The 22,140-nt window shown below is 39.4% G+C and overlaps 1 protein-coding gene across 4 annotated transcripts in view; it reads right to left on the minus strand.

The window, feature by feature from the left end:
• Positions 1-1,641: 1,641 nt before the first annotated feature.
• Positions 1,642-22,140, minus strand: part of LOC109922634 (cell surface glycoprotein MUC18) — a 166,501-nt gene continuing 146,002 nt past the window's right edge. For 2 of the 4 annotated variants that reach the window (XM_020522679.2, XM_048615643.1), the window contains 6 exons: positions 18,498-18,636; positions 17,224-17,262; positions 14,177-14,215; positions 8,506-8,650; positions 6,452-6,569; positions 1,642-5,438 (listed from right to left, as the gene is read on the minus strand). In XM_020522679.2, the coding sequence (XP_020378268.1) occupies positions 5,406-5,438; positions 6,452-6,569; positions 8,506-8,650; positions 14,177-14,215; positions 17,224-17,262; positions 18,498-18,636 (513 nt within the window). In that variant the 3' untranslated portion in view covers positions 1,642-5,405. Of the gene's footprint in view, positions 5,444-6,451; positions 6,570-8,505; positions 8,651-14,176; positions 14,216-17,223; positions 17,263-18,497; positions 18,637-22,140 lie in introns of all 4 variants that reach the window. The other 2 variants (XM_020522685.2, XM_020522691.2) reach the window with 2 other exon arrangements.

Genomic DNA, 22,140 nt, shown 5'->3' on the forward strand with positions numbered 1-22,140 from the left:
GGGAACCTATATTGCATGTCACTGAGAAGGTTATTGCTAAGCAAGTGCTGCTTGATAGCACAGTCGATGACCCTATCCGTCATGTTACTGAGGGGACAAAAATTGGCTGGTTTGGATTTGTCTTTTGTGTATAGGACGTACTTGGATGAGTTTTTCACGTGGTTGGGTAGATGCTATTATAGCATTACTTGAACAGGTTTGGTAGGGACGCAGCAAGTTCTGGAGCGCTAATCTTCAGGACTGTTGCTGGAATGTTGTCAGGGCCCATAACCTTTGTGCAGTGCCTCCAGCCACTTCTTGATACCACATGGAGTGAATCAAATTGGCTGAAGACTGACATCTGTGATACTGTAGACCTCTGGAAGAGGCTGAAATGGATATTATGCACTTGGCACGTCTGACTGAAAATTGATGCAAATGCTTCAGTCTTATTTTTTGCACTGATGTATTGGACTACTCCATCATTGAGGATAGGGTATTTGTAGGTAGCATTTGTGGAACTTGTAGCTTTGAGCGATGCAAGTTGTGGAACTAAGGGACCTCTGTGACATCCAAGCTATAAATGGAGAATTAAAAGACAGTACTGGGATTTCCCTTTACTTTTTCCCATGCAGAAAGATTTTGCTAAATAAACAATGGGATTGCTTAAAATAAGTGAACAAATGGTGATTCTGAAAATGTACACATGGAAAGGAAGTCTATTCAAACAGGGTTGTAATAAATCAAGTTTGATCAATGATAATAGCTCCATGTTTAGAATGAGAAAGCAATACCTTAGACACATATCCGAGAAGTAGTTTAAGGGATTTGCCATTGTGATGCTGGTTCTTAGTTATAGTAAAGTGTTTGTTTGACTGCTGTATCATACTAGATTAGTTGCATTTCACTGAGTTCATACTCTGTCAATGACTGCTCTGTAGTAGTAACATTTAGTTGCTCATGGTTTAGGATCAAAAGCTACTTGAATCCCTGCCAGTTTTTTTTTCCTCTCCTCCCATCCCTTGAATTCAGTTGCTATTCATGTACACCCTAGATCATTGGGAAAATGATTCTGCTGCCAAAAGGCTAGTGTGAGACCTGAGTGGCTGCTGAATATTTCAAAAAGGAAGAGTCCCGTTCAGCCTTAATTCGTTTAGGCTAACTCGCATGACTCTGAACAGCCGATCTGTAGGAATTTTTAGACCAAGTTCATCTCCCTCTTGGGTTGAAATACTGTTGCTAGAATGTGTAAACCCAGCTGCAAGAAATTCAAACAGAAGATAATAACCCAATTATGTAGCAGTAAAATCTGTACTCTGTTCAACTATACTGAACCTAATTCTAGCTTTGGCTTTCCAATTAAACTGCTGTCATGTACTTTTCCCTTGATCCTGCCCAGTAAACAATGTTTGCTCTTGGAATTATAAAGCAGATGACATGTCCAAGAATAAATCTTATCTCTGAACTGCATTTTGGAAAGGATTATTATTATTGGAGATAAGAGAAAGGAAGGGCAGGAATGATGATACTGACTTGACAAGGTTCGACATCCAGCTCTTTGGTCCATTTATTGTCTATTATAGTCCATGTACATTAAAAAGAAACTTGATTTATATTATATCCATTAGAATGTTTAGAGATTGCAGAGTGCAACAAATCATGTCAGGTATTTGCAACATTATTTTATTTAGCATTTTCTTTGCAAGTCATAAAAAAGTCAGTCACAGTTTTTATTTCAAATTTACATAAGACAAAGTACTTCAATGGAATGAGGCTGTGCAGGTAACTTTAGGACACGTGACTGATCCCGACACTGGTCGTGTACTTGCAGAGGAGCCTCAAAAGTGTAGTTTAGAGCAACTTGTATATACGCTATGAGTCAGTAATGGTAGCTTCAGAACTGATCTTGTACAAAATAATGTACAGACACACTTAGTTCAGCTTAATACCTTAATTAGTGTTGTCAGTAGTTTCAAGCCAAAAGTAAGGCTGTAACATCTGTGGATTTTAGGCCCAATAATGAACTGACCCAATAGTGAAGGAAATGGCCTAGTGGTATTATCACTAGACTATTAATCCAGAGACCCAGATAATGGAATTTGAATTCAATAAAAATAATGTGGAATTACGAGTCTAGGGATGATCATGAAACCATTGCTGAATGTCAGAAAAACATACCCAGTTCACTAATGTCCATTTAGAGAAGCAAACTGTCGCCCTTACTGACCTTACCTGCTCTGGCCTTCATGTGACTCTGGACCCACAGCAATGTGATTGACGCTTAACTAACATCTGGGCAGCTAGGGATGGTCAGTAAATGCTGGCCTAACGAGTGACACTCATGAATAGAAAAAAAACCTTAAGCTCTAAAAGAGTGAGGTGATTGCAGATCTTTGAGGTATCCCTATGACGTGGTGGGCACACTATTTTCACCAATCAGGAAATGTGTAATGGTGGGTGGTACTTGGTACTGTCTGTCAGGATATTCAGCCACTCAAGAATGAGGTAACTACTGTTGTTTCATTGACTCCAAGAACTGCCTACCCAGCTGCCCACATCGTTTAACTTTTCTAGTCCCAACATCATTTGACCAAAAAGTTGCTTTCTAGTTAATGGGCTTCACTCTAGTTACATGAAACACTTTGTGGCATTACACCAAATCTGCAACAGTTCAAATCAGTGTACAATATAATTTTAAACTAATTTTGCGTATATTAAAAGATCCAGCCGCAGCTTCAGCCTCTGTCTCAACGTTGTTAAAATTTCAACATAAATAACAAACAAGCAAGTAACTTTAGCACGGCGATGTGTTAATATGCTTATAGGCCTCCCTTCCGAATGAGTCAGTCAGAGGTGGCCAATTAACTGCAGCAATGGCAATGTGAGTGAGACACAGCTCATTCTACAGTGATGCTCTACATCATTATAATGCTCTCTTTCATCCTCAAATGCAATATTAAACTTTTGGCAGTCAGACCAGCTTCTTAGAGAGGGGTCTTAGATTTTTGTGATGCTATGATCACCATTTGAGGACTTTAGTAAAGATTCCCATCATTCAATAAGAGTATTGCAGATGCTGGAGATCTGAAATAAAAATAAAAGTGTTAGAGAAATGCCACAAGTCTGGCAACACTTGTGGAGAAAGTGTTTTGCTAGCACTTGTGTTTTTATTTTATTTCCCACCTACTACTCATTCTGATAATGAAATTGTGTGGGAGTTTTCCATTGACTGTACAGTTCAAAAGCTCTCAAATATAGGCAGGAAAGGAAGCAAATGGAATGCAGTAATCTGCATGGTGGGGGAAGGCAGATCAGTATACCAATAATGGAATTAATATTAAAAGTTGTAGAATAGTAACTGGTCTTCATTTGAACTGGGATCTTCTGACATGTATGATGCTGTCAGTACCAGAGATGAGCAGCGCTGGGATTATCAGAAAGATAAACCAAAGCTCTAAGTTCTTGGGAATCCACATCCTTCAAAAAAAATCTTTGAAGGAAATTATTCCCACATTTAATTTCCCACACCACTCAACAACTTATCTCTACAAATAAAAAAATTCTGGTAATTTAACTTTCTATAGTTGGAGCTATACACCAAGCATATGACAGGAAACATTGCCCTTTCTGTGCACTAGGGTCTAACATTTCATGCAATCTAACTACAGGCCAATGCCTTGGCCACTGAGTGAGACTTTTGTTAGTTGCTGCTTTTAATGTTGCCGCTCATGTCAATTAGCTAAAAAAAATTAGTATTTGCAAAATATAAAGTAAGCCAAATTGTTCTGTAAGTGGGCAAGTTGAAGGCTGAGAGAATTTTCAGTGGTGTTGACTGCTGCAGACAGCCTGCAAAAGAAACAGGACTAAAAGGTGTCCTCTGATTTAACAACATGCAAATTCTTTATAAACTAAACTAAGAACCAACACCCAGGCTTATAGGCAACTGGACAGAATGCAATCATCTAGCCTTGGTGCTTTGGTGTGGAGCTGGCTGAGCTCCCAAGTTTGCAGAAACATATCCTGGACATTAAAAAGGAGAATTTCCATTCCACACCCCATGCGTTCTGCTCCCTTACGGCAATTACAAACACAAAATGCTGGAAATACTCACCAGAACAGTGGAGTGAGAAACAGAAGCTAGCATTCTTTTAACTTCATTGTCATAGAGGAAAGTATATGCTTTCCTAGTCAGCAGTTTATCCAACAATAAACATGATGTTTCCTTTAAGGATGAAGTGATCATGAAAGGGAAAACAGATTACTAATTTGAAAATGAATTAGGATTATTTTCAATGGAGCATGTGTCCTACCAGAAAGAAACCAAGGTTTTATGTTGGTGAGGACTTGTGCTTGTAAATGAATGAAGGTTTGGTGATGATGTAAATTCTGCACTGCAACCAAATCATTATTTCTGGAAGCTCCATTTAGGGGAGAACTATTGATGTTGAAGTGTAGTTAAAATTACCTATTGTGCAGTGCATTTGGTTTGGACTTAGCAGAGAGTAAATATCATTTTCAATATGTGGTCAGCGTTTCTAACAGAAAATCCATTCAATCAAACCATTTTTGGATTCTGTTGATTTACTTAGATTCCTGATCTTACTAATGTTGATGTTTCTACTGCAAAGAACTAAGAATTAAAACCCCCGCTTACCCGTAACCCTATCGCTCTCTATCACTGACTGAAGTTCGTCCAGCCAAATGAGTGCTGAGTACAGACTGCAGCTGAAATCTACAAAAATACTTTTTTTAACACATAACTAATTCTCCTGATGAGAGGTGGGGATATTGATTAAAATATGTACAAATGTGCCACATCATGTTTCCTAATGTCAATTATACAACTAATGAAATGACTTAGTCCAAGTCATGGTGTGTTTTATGCAAATACCTGTCTGCAACTAGTTAGAACCATGCTAGCACAGTCCTGAGAATTTCCTCTTTGAACAACACTTTGTAATCTGGATGCTTTTTAATACACATTCTTGATCAAAATGTTCAATTTATAAATTGCTGTGTTTAATCGGAATTTCTAAGAATTGTAAAGAAAAGTGACATGAATTTTCTTTTCAATCGTGTGAAGGGGATGAAGCCTGGAAAGGCATTTTGTATTCTGTAACTGCTGATGTGACAATATATAACTTGAGCAGAAATATACAGCTAAGAGGTAATATGCAATTGCAGAGATCAAACAGAAATAATAACATCAGGAACCAGTTTGACAGTGGAAATATTAGTGGGATCAACAGGCCATATGGTCATTTCAGTAAAGTGTTCAGTGGTTTCCAGTGAAAGAAAGGCTCCAGCATTGTTGAAACTGCTTCAGTGTAGGAGCATGTGCAGCGTTTCTAAAGGCAAAAACAATTCATGTCACTGTCATAATCCGTGTGGTCTGGTTAGGCTGGGAGCACTGTGGTTACTTGTCTTCATTCCACTGGTTTGCATATTGCTTCATCTCTCTTCACTCCAGAAAAAGAACAAAACAATACAACATATTAACAAAGTATTACTGCTGGACTGTCAGAAATATACTGTGACATGACAATAGAACAAAGGGATTGTAGTTGATCAGCACCTCAACTCCATTTTCTTGCCTTTGCTCCAAATCCTGAGAGTTCTTTGCTTAAGGTCTATTTGTGGCATAGATTTGTGTGATTCCTTGAAATGTTGAGAAGATCTCAATAGGCAAAATATTCTGAATTGTTCCTCACCATACAGAAAACAGGGAGGAGAATCTGGTTTTAAAAAAAGGACAGCCACCAAAAAGAACACACAGGATTTTGAGTTGATCAGAAAGGATTTTAAACCATTTTATTTTGGGAAATTCATACTGAGACCAGCCCTGTGCTTGATTCTAAAGCTTTTGAGCCATCATAGAACAGCAAGATGTCAATGTAAACCTAAGTGTACATGATCCTCATTGCTAACCATTATACAGGTACCTTCATTTTTATTGAATATTGGTAATTAATTTGCTGTAATCAGTAGCAACACCTCCTTAGGTAATGACTCAGATCTGGTGCATACACCTGCACACAGTACAGATTCTGACTGGATACACATGCTGGGTCATATCTGGATCATGGATCGCATAAATTCCACTAGCTGCTATGGTAAGTTCAAATCATTAAATGTGGAATTGAAAACTAGTTTCACTGTCATAATTACTGAGAATATCATTGTTGTAAAACCTATCTAATTCATGAGTATACGTTAGAGAAGGAAATTTGCCTTCTGGTCTGGCCTGCATTTAGATCCACAAATTTGGTTTGACTCTTAAATGCTTTCTGCAATGGCTTCCAAGCCATTCTCTGTTCAAGAACAATTGGAGATGGGCAAAATTGACATTCTTGCCAAAATAACAATGTACTATCAAAAAATGTCAAGGTCTGAAATGATTGCATATGCTTATACAAAGCCAGTTTGTTACGAGATTCCTCAAAAGTATGCAGAGGTATTTTAGTTCCCTAACCTGGTCAGTGGGCAACTTCTTCTCTCCATTAACGCCTTGTAGAAGTACTGTCTCTTCTGGAGCCTTCTGGTCATTTTTAACTTCTACAACAACATCGTCCTGACCATCTGTCCGTGTGCTAAACAAAATTGCTTGTTAATTTATCGATGGCCTGCCATCAGGACACTGGTTACAATTGAATACTGTGCAGAGTGAGGAGCAACGTGAAACATGAATATGTACAAGTTTAGATCATATTTGCAACATATATACATAAAATTAGTTTATTGCCACACAGTCTCTTTCATACACATGTATATCACTCATACTCACTGTTTCTTTCTCAGACACACATTCTGTAAAGACTATATTTATTTATTTCCTTCTACTTTTAAGACTGAATTTAAAAAAAAAACTACTTTAAACCAAGGGGACTATGCAAAGAAATGGCTGCAATTTTAAAAATAATTAACAGCTTGACAACCATATTTTGATTGGCTGTTAGCCAGGAGACTCTTGGGGCCAGTGCAGCAGAGAAACCTTTCGTCTGCAAAAAAAACCTTTTTCTGTCTTTCTTGTGCGGAGGTACCAGAAAGTCTCCTCCACTTACCATCCTTTCAAAAATCCCTGTTGAAGGAGGAATAAAACACATTGGTCAAGAATTTATTTTGTCAATGAATGAAAGACTGAACATCAGTGTGCAAACAACCTTGTGTCAACAACCAAAGAACTAAAAGGAATGGGAACAAACTGCAACATAGAAATGTGGAGCACAAGAGTCCACACGGCCTTTGAACCTATTCCGCCATTCAATAGATTCCTGCTTTCTTCACTTATCCTTTGATGCCTTTAAACTCTAGAAATTTATCTCTCTTTCTTCAGTATATTCAGTGACTAGACTTCCACAGCCTTCTGTGGTGGAGAAAACTTTGGGTTCCCTACCCTTTGAGTGAAGAAATCTTTCCTCATCTTAGTCCTAAATTAACCTCCTGTAGCCTGAGACTGTGTCCCCTGCTTCTAGACTCCCCAACCAGGGGAAAAAAAAACTTCCTTGGGTTTAGTCCATCCAGCCCTGTTAAAATCTTATACATTTCAATCAGATCTCCTTTCATCCTTCTAAACTTGTAAATATAAGCCCAATTAATCAATCTCTCTTCATAAGACAGTCCTGCCATCCTTGGTATCAGCCTATTGAAACTGCATTGCACTCCCTCTATGGCAAGTAAATCCTTTCTTAGGGAGGGAGACCGAAATTGCATACAATTTTTTCAGGTAAGGTCTCACTGAGGCTTTATAAAACTGCAGTAAGACACCCCTATTTCTGAACTCAAATCCTCTGCAATGAAGGCCAATGTACCATTTGGCTTCCTCATTGCTTGCTGCACCTGTCTGTCTACTTTCATTAACTGGTATACAAAAGTACCCAATCCCTTTGTACATCCACACTTCCCAACATATTACATTTTAGTAACACTCTTCTGTTCTTTACACTGAAGTGTATAACTTCACAGGAGCCACTTTGAACTGTCCTGCCATGCGTTTGTCCACTCACTCAACTTCTCTAAAGCACAGCGATGTCTTCGCCTTCTACACACAACTCACATTCCTGCTTGATTTTGTTTTTGTGGAAGAAACAACTCACCACTTCCTGTGGTTGAGACAGGTGCAATCAAGTTATGTTTTCCCAATTTATTTTTCCCTTTTCCACTGTTACTGACAGACAGATACAAAAAAAACATAGAAAGGAGGAATTTAAGAATGGGTAGAGTATGAGTTAAGACAGCAATTCCTATTTCCCTTTTGCTATTGATTAAAAAGACAATTTGTTCATAATAAAATTCTTTTCTCGTTAAGTTCAGAAACCTGATATTGTCAGTCAGCTAATCAGGGACTTTGGATAGTTTGACTACATTTTTTCATATTTCACAACAACTCGAATAGTGTGGCTTGATTTCCACTGCACTACCCCAGTGGGTAGTGACAACACATTCTCACATGCATCCTTTCACATACACACTCCTACAAATAAATTCTTGCTCTCACATCCACCCTCTTAGGAAAGCCTGGAGACTCACATGTCTTGTTTCCCTGAACGGCCACAGGGGATCTTTCCTTTTTTGTACAGGAAGTACAGGACAGCACCCAGGAAGGCAAGAAGAATGATGCACACAATGATGACGACTATCAACATTCCACCGCTGCTCCCTCTCTGAGTCTTCCCTGGATAAACAGAAGACTGGATGAGGTACAGGTTGCTGACAGAGAACCAGCTGATTCTCCCCACAAAACACTGCAGCTCCTTAATAATGGAGGAGACTCTTGTTTTCTGATTGCTGACGTTTGAACCTCTGTTCAGTCAGTCAATCATGTCTAATCATGTCCTTGACTCTTTGTTGGTTGTTATCAATGATGCTCAATACAAGAGGAAGTATTTGTGATATTAGACTCTGTGTAGAATTGTACAGCACAGAAACACATCCTTTGGTCTAACTTGTCCAACCCTGACCAGATATCCTAAATTAATCTAGTTCCAATTGCCAGCATTTGGCCCATATCCCTCTAAACCCTTCCTGTTCATATACCCATCCAGATGCCTTTTAAATGTTGTAATTATACCAGTCTCCACTACTTCCTCTGGCACCTCGTTCCATACACACAGCACCCCCTGCATGAAAACACTGCCCTCCGTTCCATTTAAATCTTTCCCCTCTCACCTTTAAACCCATGTCATCTAGTTTTGGACTCCCCTACCCTGAGAAAAACACCTTGGCTATTCACCCTATCTATGCCTGTCATGATTTCATAAACCTTTATAAGGTCACCCCTCAGCCTCTGATGCTCCAGGGACAATAGCCCCAGCCTATTCATCCTCTCCCTATAGCTCAAACCTCGCAACATCCTTTTCTTGCTTTCAATTTCACAGTAACATCTTTCCTATAGCAGGAAGACCAGAATAGAATGCAGTATTCCAAAATGGACGAACCAATATCCTGTACAGACACAACATGACCTCCCAACTATACTCAATGCACTGACCAATTAAGTCACGTACCAAAAGCTGTCTTCACTATGCTGTCTACTTGTGACTCCACTTTCAAGAAACTATGAACCTGAGTCCCAACCTCTCTTTGTTTGGCAACGTTAACCCCCACCCCCAAGACCATGAAGTGTATAAGTCCTGCCCTGATTTGCTTTAGCAAAATTCAACACCTCACATTTGTCTAAATTAAACTTCATCTGCCACTCTGGCTCATTTGCCCATCTGATCAAGGTCCCATTCTACTCCGAGATAACCTCCTTCATAGATCATAGAATCCCTACAGTGAGGAAACAGGCCCTTCGACCCAACAAGTCCACACTGACCCTCAGAGCATTCCAACCAGACCCATCCCCCTAATTTACACATCCCTGAACACTATGGGCAATTTATTTTGGCCAATCCACATAGCCCCAACATCTTTGGACTGTGGGAAGAAACCCACTGAGACACAGGGAGAATGTGCAAACTCCACACAGTCGCCCGAGGGTGGAATGTTTCAGTTGAATGTGACACTGCCACCTTTAAGCAAAGACTTATGGCCCTCAGGGAAATCATTTTTCTTCTTGATCAAAAATGGAAGACCCTTTTCTTAAAATAAATCATGTTCTGTAGTTCTACTCTCTCCCTCAAGGGAAATATCCTTTTCAGGATATACCCTGTTAAGTTTTCTCAGGATCTTGTGTGTGAATAGGATCCTGTATCCCCCTGAACTCAAGGGATACTTGACCAACCTTTTCCAATAAGATAAGCACTAGCCCCATCCAGGTGAACCTGCTCTGTCAACTGTTTCTATGACATTTATATCCATTTTTAAATAAGGAATACAGAAACTGTACACAAACAGTTTCTCCCTATGTACTATGTCCCGATCACTCGTGATTGTTGAATACTACCGTCAAATCACCTCTCGTGCTTCAAGTCTTGGGGAAAAGTAGTCCTAACTTCTCCAGTTTTCATTCATAACTTTAGTTCTTCATCCATGGAACCATCCTAGGGATCCTTTTATACCCATATGTTGACAAATACTTGTGAAAGTGTGACAGCCAGAACTGGACCTATCAGTCTAGCTGAGGTTGACCTAGAATGTTATACAGGTTCAGTATAACCATCCTACCCTTGTTCTTGGAAATTTGCTCATATCCCTCTGCTCTTTAAGAAGGGTGACAGAGGGAAACCAGCTAATTAGACACCAGTTAGCCTAACATCTGTGCTGGGGAAATCTAGGGTCTATAAATCAAGACCAAGGTAACTGATCATCTCAATAAAAAAATTCATTTAGTCAGAGAGAGCCAGCATGGATTTAAGAAGAGTCAGGATTCATACCTGACAAACCTCAGTTTTTTTGAAGAGCTGACAAAAGGTGGTGGACAAAGGTATTTTGTTTATAAGGACTTCCAGAAGGCTTGTGATAAAGTCCCACACAAGACACTGTTAGCTCAGATGGAAGCCCATGGAATTGAGGGCAAGTTACTAACATGAATAGGAAATTGTTTGAGCGGCAGGAAAACAGTTGGAATAATGGATAAGTACTCAAATTGGCAGGATGTGAGTAATGGTGTCCCACAGTGATCTGTGTTGGGGCCTCAATTATTCACAATATTCATTATCGACTTGGATAATGGCATAAAATGACAAATATCCAAATTTCCTGACCAAAAAAAAGGGCAGCATTGTGGACCCTGTTGATGACAATATAAAATTACAACAGGATACTGATAAATTAGGTGAAAGGCAAAGCTGTGGCAGATGGATTTTAATTATAAGCGAATTTTTAAAAAAATTCATTCACGGGATGAGGGCGTCGCTGGCTAGGCAGCATTTATTGTCCATCCCTAATTGCCCAGAGGGCAGTTAAGAGTCAACCACATTGTTGTGGGTCTGGAGTCACATGTAGACCAGACCAGGTAAGGATGGCAGTTTCCTTCCCTAAAGGACATTAGTGAACCAGGTGGGTTTTTCCAACAATTGATAATGGATTCATGGTCATCGTTCGACTCTTAATTCCAGATATTTATTGAATTCAAATTCCACCATCTGCTGTGGTGGGAGTCGAACCCAGGTCCCCCGAACATTATCTGGGTCTCTAGATTAGCAGATGGTCTAGTGGTATTATCGCTGGACTATTTCGGTAAAGAATAGATCAGGGTATTTTTCTCTTAGAATGCACAAAGTTAAATGCTGTCGATGTCCAATGAGATTTGGGGGTTCAGGTAGACAGCTGTTTAACATGCCCCACACAGGAACAGAGAATAGTCGTGCAGGCTAACAGAATGCTGTTCTTCATTTCTAAAGGCCTGCAGTATAAGGAGGCAGACGTTATGCTGCAGTTATACAAAACCCTAGTTAGACCCCACTTACAATACTGTGAGCAGATCTGGGCACCACATCTTAGGAAGGATGTTTTAGCCCTGGAAGGAATTAAATGCAGGCTCACAAGGATGATACCTGGATTTCAGGGGTTAAGTTATCAGGGGAGATTAAACAAATTAGGCCTTTATTCTCTATAATTTAGAAGGTTAAAGGGTGATCCAACTGAAGTCTTCAGGATATTAACAGGGAAAGACAGAGCAGATAAAAATAAAAAATTTCTACCGGTTGAAGATTCTAGAACGAGAAACATAGTTAAAGAACTAGGGCCAAGCCATTCAGAAGAGATGATAGAAAGGATTTCTGCATGCAAAGGATAGTGGAGATTTGGAATTTTCTTCCTTAAATGGCAGCCGATGCTCATTCAATTGTTAAATTTATAATCTGAGCTAGACAATTTTTATTAAGCATGGGATGTAGGCCAAAGCAAACATATGGTTTTAGGTCATTGAACAGCCGTGATCTTATTGAGAGGCAGAGAAGACTCAATGGTCTGCTCCAGTTCTTGCTCTGTGCCCCTATTCTTTAAATTCTAGAATTCTATATTCCTTACTAACTGTTCTGTCCACCTGTCCTGCCACATTTAATGACTTATTCATGCTACTCAAGAATCTCATGCTATACACATCCAGGTGCTTCTGCTATTGTACCCTTTTCTCTCCTCGCTCTTCCTACCAAAATGGATCACTTCACATTTCTTTCTGTGGAACTTCACCTGCTACATATCCACTCATTCCACTAATTATGTCCTTTTGAAGTTCTACACTCTCCTATGAGTTTTCTTTTATCATCCTCAAACTTCGAAATTATGTCCTTTGCATTAAAGTCTAGATCATGGACTCTTTGACACTGTTTAGAAAAGGAAGTAGACAAAAAGCATGTAACTATAGGCCAGTTAGCTTAACTTCGGTAGTGGGGAAAATGCTTGAAGCTATCATTAAGGAAGAAATAGCAAGACATCTGCATATAAATTGTCCCATTGGGAACACCCAGCATGGGTTCATGAAGGGTAGGTCGTGTTTAACTAATTTGGTGGAATTCTTTGAGGACATTACTTGCATGGTGGACAATAGGGAGTCTGTGGATGTGGTGTATCTGGATTTCCAGAAGGCATTTGAAAAGGTGCCACACCAAAGGCTGCTACATAAGGTAAAGTTGCATGGTATTACAGGTAATGTACTGGCTGGATAGAGGATTGGTTGACCAGTAGAAAGCAAAGAGTAGGGGTAAATGGGTGTTTTTCTGGTTGGCGGTCAGTGGTTAGTGGTGTGCCTCAGGGATCAGTGTTGGGACCACAATTGTTTACAATTTACATAGATGATTTGGAGTTGGGAACTAAGTGTGGTGTGTCAAAATTTGCAGATGACACTAAGGTGAGTGGTAGAGCAAAGTGTGCAGAAGACACTGAAAGTCTGCAGAGGGATATAGATAGTCTAAGTGAGTGGGCAAAGGTCTGGCAGATGGAGTACAATGTTGATAAGTGTGAGGTCATCCATTTTGGTAGGAATAACAGCAAAATGGACTATGTTTTAAATGGTAAAAAATTGCAGCACGCTGCTGTGCAGAGGGACTTGGGTGTCCTTGTGCATGAATCGCTAAAAGTAGGATTGCAGGTGCAGCAGGTAATTAAAAAGGCAAATGGAATTTTGTCTGCCATTGCTAGAGGGATGGAGTTTAAAAACAGGGAGGCTATGCTGCAGCTGTATAGGGTCCTGGTGAGGCCACACCTGGAGTACTGTGTGTAGTTTTGGTCTCCTTACTCGAGAAGAGATATACTAGCACTGGAGGGGGTACAGAGGAGATTCACTTGGTTGATTCCAGAGTTGAGAGGGTTGGATTATGAGGAGAGACTGAGTAGACTGGGATTATACTCATTGGAATTCAGAAGAATGAGGGGAGATCTTATAGAAACATATAAGATTATGAAGGAAATAGATAAAGGTGGAGGCAGGGAGGTTGTTTCCGCTAGCAGGTGAAACTAGGAATAGAGGGCATCGCCTCAAAATAAAGGGAAGCAGATGTAGGACTGAGGTCAGGAGGAACGTCTTCACCCAAAGGGTTGTGAATCTGTGGAATTCCCTGCCCAGTGAAGCGGTTGAAGCTACCTCGCTGAATGTTTTTAAGGCTAGATAAATTTTTGAACAGTAAAGGAATTAAGGGTTATGGTGAATGGGCAGGTAAGTGGAGCTGAGTCTCAAAAAGATCAGCCATGATCTTATTAAATGGTGGGTCAGGCTTGAGGGGCCGGATGGCCTACTCCTGCTCCTAGATCTTATGTTCTTATGATTCTATGAACGAATCAGTATTGTTTGATATGGTTCACATTAACTGATTCTTACCAGCAATATGAGGCCCTTTTGTAGAAACTGCCATTGACTCTGAAAAGGAGGAAATAAAGAATCATTAAGTGACCCCACAGTGTACATTAAAAATAAAAGCAGAAAGGGTGCTGTGGGGAAAGAAACACTTTATTGACTTTTCATTAATATATATCAGGAAAAGATTGGGGTCCAACATTAATCCATTAGGAATGCTACTACAAACTTTCCTCTAACCTAAAAACCACCATGCTCTTTCCTGTTGCTCAGCCAATTTTTGTATCTGTGATGTGACTATTCCTTTTACTTTTAATTTGCTCACACATCTGTTGTGTGGCACTGTAAAGTCTATAAAAGTCTATGCATATCACATATCACATCAACTGCAATGCATTCATCAAACCTGTTATCTCTTTAAAAAATCTCAGCAAATTAGTTAGAGCAGTTTGAGATTCTGATAGCATCCTGAGCCAGAGATATTTTATAAATTTCACTGAATGAACAAAACAAAGGTGAAGCTGTATCATAGATCTGTTGTGATACATGTCTAAAACAATGGTAGGTAATGCTTGTATCCTTTGCTGAGGTTATACTACCGTACAGCCGTCCAATTATTCCAGTCATTTGATTTCTCAATTTGACTCTAGCAGAATTTGTTGGAAATAAGACACTTTCTTGCTCATGTCAGATTGTCAGTTTCTCACTCAGGGTAAGATGAAACAAATATGCTATCATGATGGTGTCCAATAACAAGCATTGAACAGTAAAGTGAAACACTGTACAGATTACTAACAAACAATCTCCTGCTAGTTGTCTAACAATAGATCTGAGTTTATATCACCTTCATGAAATGTCACACTCCTTACATTGTATAGACATTCTAGGAAAGCCAACACTAAGAAAGCTGGACAAAAAAGCTACCTCAGCCAGTTCAGAACAAAAGAAACCACGGAAACACACTATGTATGAGGTGGTACTGATGGCCTCTCTAGTTCATCTGTATTATTTGCAGAGTGCCTCAACCCAGAGCTGGAGTCATGTGACTGAAACTGCTGCTTTTTAAAAATCAACTTTAATGAGACAGCTTTGCCTTATTTCATCAATGTGGTTTCTATACCAGAAGAGAGCACACAAAGCAGTTCCAGGCATAGCTGATGCCTACACTAGTCTCTACCTCACTTGAAGTATGATTTCTGGAAATAATTCTGTATTTTGCAAAGAAATGAACCCGTTTCCCAGCCTGCAAGAAATACATTGCAGTGGAAGGCACAGCAATCTACCTGTTTTTAAACTCCTACAAGGAGAAATTCTGCCAGATTAGTCAACTTTAAAACTTCACTGGACATTGATTTACTGGATTCTAATTTATGTGAATTAATGTCATTTTTAAAATAATTCATTATTGTAGGTTTTCCTTTAGTCCTCTTTCTCTTTGTGGTTATGGAGGAGATGGTTAAATGGAATGAACTCCCTGATAATCATTTTATAAACAAGTAACAATTTATTTATCTAACTCTAACAGTGAACAAATTAACAAAACTACCAACAAACTGAACAATTCCCCCTTTAACTACTAACTATTCCCAAATAAAACAAAATTCTAATGGTATGCTGTTCCAATAAATACAAGTCTCACTTATATAAACTAAAGTAATAAGAAAAAAATACATTAAAATTTAGTCTCTTGAAATTACAGCCGGGTTAAGTTTTCTGGAAGGTTTTTTGCCTTCTCCACTGTTTTCCATTCAGGAACACCTTTCTCCATTGAATTCTTGTTTCAAGAATATTAACTAAGAGTGCCATAGTATCTTTATTTAGATGGTGCTTACTCTAAGATCTTATAGATTTTCTGAGAGCCAGTGATGTTCTCTTTCTTTAGAGCTGATGGCTGTTGAGAGCTGTTCTCTTAACACGGAAGTTTGTTATCACCCCGATTTTCAAATAACCTCTTTTTTTATACCTATCAATTTCTTAAAACAGGATTGGTCCTAGGCTGTCAACACCATTAGATTTAAATTTAATAGGGTTTTGGTATCTAGGGCCTGGTTTAAATTAATCGGCTAAATTCAAAAACCTGTTGTCTTGGTAAAAATGTTGCTTTCCTGTTAACAGTATAGCCTTCTGATAAAATGTTTCAATTTCAAGAACTCTGTGCATCTGCTGCTGCCTGCAAGCCTAGAAAACACACATCTTTTAAATGAACCACACACTCTTTCCCTTATCATTTTACAAACAAGTTCTAACGTCTGGCCTTCCAAACCACAAATACTATACCCAACTTAGCAACATTGTATAGTTGTGCTGTGTGGATGTATTGTGAATTTTGCTTTGGGTTGAGTGGTTGAATCAACTATCGTTTTTGCTACAAGCCTAAACAGAGTATATTCAAACCATTTACGAATAGGATTTCATTGAGATTTTAGGGGCAAGCACATCAAGTTCTATTTCAAAAGCAAAGAAAGAGGTTAAAAACCAACTCTGTGAAGGATAGAGAAAGAAAGTATAGAAAAAAAATTCAATTCACCTTTAGTGTGATATATCATTAGTTTCCAAAAACAGATCCTGGACTCACACTATTCTCAGCTCCAAGACCTCCATCATTATTCTAATCACAGTGCTAATATATTAATTCAGAAGCTTAATATACAATCCAAGCAAATTGAGGTGATTTTAATGAGATCTCGGGAAATGGAACAACCATCTGTTCTAAGGATAAATCTTTACAAGTATCTTGCATCGGTTTAAGGTGAGAGGGATAAGATTTAAAAGGGACCTTAGGGGCAATTTTTTCACGCAGAGGGTGGTGCGTGTATGCAATGAGCTGCCAGAGGAAGTGGTGGAGGTTGGTACAATTACAACACTTAAAAGGCATCTGGAAGGGTACATGAATAGGAAGGGTTTAGGAGTTTATGGGTCAATTGCTGGCAAATGGGTCTAGATTAATTTAGGATATCTGGTCAGCACAGACGAATTGGACCGAAGGGTCTATTTCTGTGCTGTACAGCTCTATGATTCTATGAATTAATCAGTATTGCGTGATAAAGTGGTTCACATTAGCTGATTCTTACCAGCAATAGGAGGCCCTTTTGTTGAAATTGCCATTGACTCTGAAAACGAGGAAATAAAGAATCATTAAGTGACCCCACGGTGTACCTAAAAAAAGAAGCAGGAAGGGTGGGGAAAGGAGCACTTTATTGACTTTTCACACACAGAATTATTGTTTGAAAATGGCAGAGAATGCAGTGTGTAGGTTACAGAGAATATATGCCATGAAGCATTTCCCAGGCAGATACAACATGTGGTTAGATACAGAATAAAGCCTTGTCGCCATTAAACACTCCCAGGGAAGGTACTATGCAGGATTAGATAGAGTGAAGCTCACTCTAACTGTCCCCATCAACCACCCCCAAGACAGGTACAGCATGGAGTTAGATACAGTGTAAAGATCCCTCTACATGTCCCCATCAAACACTCCCAGGACAGGTGCAACACAGGGTTAAATTTAGAGTACAGCTCCCTCTACAGTCCCCATCAAGCACTTCCAGGATTGGGATAGCACAGATTTAGATACAGAGTGAAGCTCCTTTACTCTGTGCCCATCAAACAATCCCAGGACAGATACAGTGCGGGGTTACAAAGTAAAGGTCCTACAACATCAAGTAGCAAGGTGGAGCTGAAATTCTGGGGTTGTGAGCTTTGAGGCAGCAATGGTGGCCATGAAGATCTGACTCAGTTATAACAGCTGTGCAGCTGCCCTCCTGCACTCAGTTCTCATTGAGGGGTCATGATAATTTTCAAGCCTAAAAATGGGGTTGCAGACACAAAACATTTGGTAGCTAACACTTCCAGAACAGGTATTGTCCAAGTTTCAATACTTGTACACTGTCTCCATCAAACACTCCCAGGACAGGTACAGCCTTAGAAAAATTAGGAATCCCTAGGCAAAAACCCTAACCACATTACAAGTACCTTTTACACCCTGATTCTTCCCCAAGATTGGTGAAGAATTCCACCTTCCAGTCTTACTCCCAATTCCCAATCAGTAATACTTCTGAAAGAGTGAACGAGTAGCTATCGGATGTAAACAGGATTAGCTCTGGTGTGATGCTTCCTTTGGTTGTGCAATCTACTGAAAGTTATTATCTAGGTTTACACATTAAGATAGTCATCTGGGTGAGGAGCTGTGAGTAACCAGCACCGACAAAACTAAGATTCAGCACAAGTGAGACCCCTAACAGTGCCGAGAAGAGAAAATTCACAGGGTCATTTTCAGAGAAATGCTTCACTTTGTTGGTGTTAACACTTCAATCCAATCCTAGATGAACTGTGATTAGACTCTTACCTCTATGTACTACGGAGTTGTGAGTCTTACTCCCATGTTCGTTGCTGCCATTACAAGTCACGTTCAGTCCCTCTGCAGGAAGTGGTAGAATCAATTCACTGATAACAATGTGATTAGTCAGCTGGCGCTTTCTTATGGCCTGTGCAAAGATGGAAAAACATGAACGTAGATATAAAAAACAACTGAAGAACCATGGCAGAATGTAAATTCACTGGAGAATATTTGAAGAGTTTCTCCTTCAAAATTCTTAGGTAAGGAGTTAGCTAAAGCATCAGAATCCCTGTTTAAAAAATGACTGTCTCACTCATGAGGACATCTGGTTCAGAAGGAGTAGAGAAAAGCAGATATCTGTGCAATGCACTATTTGTAGATTGGAAATTAGCAAATGTAATCTGTCATTTAAGAAAAGGAGATAACAAGAAACTATATAAGGTACAAACTACTCTGACATCAATAGCTGTGAAAATGCTAGAATCTATCACTGAAGATGTGGCAACAAAGCGCTTTGAAAAAGTCATAATTAGACAGAATCAATGTGGTATTATGAAAGAGCATAATGATGGACAAATCTGTTTCAGCTTTATGAGGTGTAACTAGCAGACTGGATAAAGGATAATACTGGATGTACAGATTTTTATAAGACATTCAAAAAGATGACACACAAGCAGCTGTTACAAAACATTAGGACCCCAAGAATTGGCGATAATATTTCAGCATTAATTGAAGCTTGTTAATGGAAAGGAAACAAACAGTAAGAATAAATAAGTCATCTTGAGATTGACAGGCTATACCTAGTGGGGTGTTACAAGAATCAGTGCTTGAGTCTCAGCTGTTGACAATTAATATCAATGGCTCAGCTAAGGGCACACCAGGAGAGGTGATGGCATAATGACAATGTCACTGGAGGAGTAATCTAGGAACCTATACTAATATTTAAGGGGCAAGCATTCTAATTCCACCATGGCTGATTTGGAACTTGAACTCAGTAAAAAATACTCAGTTGAGGGTGCAAAGCACAATGTAATTCAGTTTCCTGATAATACAAAGCTAGGTAGGATTAAAAAAAAGGAGAGAATGTAGACTATATCACAATGAACTACAATGAACATTGTGGGGCAAGACTGTTTGTAATCTCAATGTCATGGTGAAGGATATGGAATAAATTAGTATTACAGTGAAGTCACCTTGTTATGAATCAGAAAAGTCAACATGGAGGTACAGCAAACAAATGGTAGAGCAATGAAACATTAGATTTTATTGCAAGGGGAGAGGATTGGAAGAATAAGGAAATCTTGCTCCAAATATAAGGCTTTGGCAAGACCACATCCCCCAAACCCCACCACAGCACTGGGTACTGTTCTAGGCTCCGTACCTATGGAAGGATACAGTTGCTCTACGAGGTGTGTTCACTAAATTGATTTCAAGGATGAGAGATGGAGAGGCTGATCTAGAAGGATAAATTAGGTGACTCCATTGAGATGTAGCAGGTTTGACAGGACTGATGTTGACAAGCTGTTTTTCCTGCCTCGAGAGCCTTAGCTGGGCGACAGTGTCAAGATAAGCCATTTAGTGGTGATCAAGAGGAGTTTGAGGGTTGGAGACTTCACTTAGAGAGCTGCGAACCTTGGGAATTTTGTATCATGGACTTAATGAGATAAATACATGTCTATACCCTAAGAGGATGAAAGGATATGGAGATATACTGGAAATGTGGAGCTGAAGTGGACATTTAGCCATGATCTTTTTGAATGGCGAAACAGATTCAAGGAACTACATAGTGTACCTCTGCTCTCAATTTTCAAAAAAAAACTTAATCATGAAAGAGAGCAATAAATAGAGAAACAAATGGCAAGTTCAGGTAGACAGACAAGAGTTTCAGGGAGAGATCAGAAAGCAGGAGATATGAGAAACAGACGTGTAATTTGGCACCTTAACATAAAAGCCGATTCCTATAGGCAAGTCCATACCTCCTATAAATTGAAGTAAGGCCTTAGGGGACAGTCGGATCTAAGCAAACATTCCAGTAAGAGAGGAAAGAAACTGCAGCATTCAAAACAAAGTGAGCAGAAAGGACAAAGATGTCAAAGATAGAAAACTGAGAAAGTTACCAAAAGAATAAATAAGTTGAGAAGACTTGCAATGATAAAATACCTTGGACTTCAATGTTAATTCCATCCCTAACTGCCCAAGACCATTTTACAGCCTCCACGGCTGTCTTCATAAGTGAACACTTAATAATGATGGAACCAGTTTTCTGGTCGACTCAGGTGACTGGCCTGGCATTAGAATTCTCTCTAATTTTTCAGGGCCTTCTGTGGAACCCGAAGTAGTCTAAGCAGCACACTGCATTCATTGCACAGTAGCCATACAGCAATTTTTTTAAAGTTTGTTTATTAATGATTAAAAGCATGCATTTACATTACTTCACAATTACAGATCTGCACACGGTAATTTTTCTCCTAACTCTGTATAACAAAACTAATACACCCTAAAAAGTCAAAGGTGTAATTTTTGCTGTGCCAGCTCTCAGCAACTGGTGTGAAATATGCTATGTGATTCTGAATGTTTTGCACCAAAAGCATTCATCTTTACTGCAAGTACAACATTATCAATGAGAGCTTTCACCATATCAGAATTGGTCTTTTCCTCTCCGTAACTTCTACCCTCACCTCTCAATCTCCTTTTGTTTTGGTGAGCACTCATAAAATTCCACCTTTGTTTTTATTTCATAAACAAATAGCAGCTTCTGTGTGCACATCTGCTCAAATGCCACTTTAAGTCATCTATTTCTGATTCAGCCCCTTTTCCTTAGTGCTGAACTACCTCCAGCATTTCCTTTCGAGCAAATAGTGCATTCAATATCATCCGTTTCATGGTAAGTACAAATTTCACCAATTCATATGTTCTGCTTCTGTGTTGAAGATGGCATTTTGGTTTTGATGATCTTGGAAAGCCATTCTCTTTTGAAATGTGCATAAGATTTCTTTTTTTAAGGAGCTTGAAGACTCATCTGATTTTCAACGGGACATACTTTAAACTTACCAAGAAAACAAAGATTTAAAACATGAGATTGAAATGTAACTTTGTTCTTGAATGGCTATCTGCTTCTTGGACCTTATGCCTGATCCTCCTGGTCACTGATGAGAAAACTGTAAACTCCCCAGGACTCTGAAACTCTGTTCCTACAGCCTTCGACCTGAGGCCCTGATTGAATGTGATGTGACCTGGCTTCTTCCCCTTCCCAGTGCCTGCTTTGACAGCCAAGTTTTTAAAATTTGTCTGGAGCTGAAAACAATTGCATGGCTGAGTAAAAGGACAAGGCTTTAATCTGGCAAGAGGAGGATCCTGGAATTCACACGGCATCCATACGCGGCCCTCATGAACATCCTACATGGATATCTGGGGAGAATTCCTTCATAGGCCGTTCAGTGCATAGATGACTGGAAGGTGTGTGCAGGTTGTTTTTTTTCCTGGTACTTAGCCTTGTATGCACGCAACTTACAGGGAACATTCAGAGATAGTAGGAACTGCTGATGCTGGAGTCTGAGATAACAAGGTGTGGAGCTGGATGAACACAGCAGGCCAGGCAGCATCAGAGGAGCAGGAAAGCTGACGTTTCGGGTCTGGACCCTTCTTCAGAAAA

This window comes from Rhincodon typus, chromosome 32 (assembly GCF_021869965.1).
Source record: "Rhincodon typus isolate 14 chromosome 32, sRhiTyp1.1, whole genome shotgun sequence".
NCBI lineage: Eukaryota > Metazoa > Chordata > Chondrichthyes > Orectolobiformes > Rhincodontidae > Rhincodon > Rhincodon typus.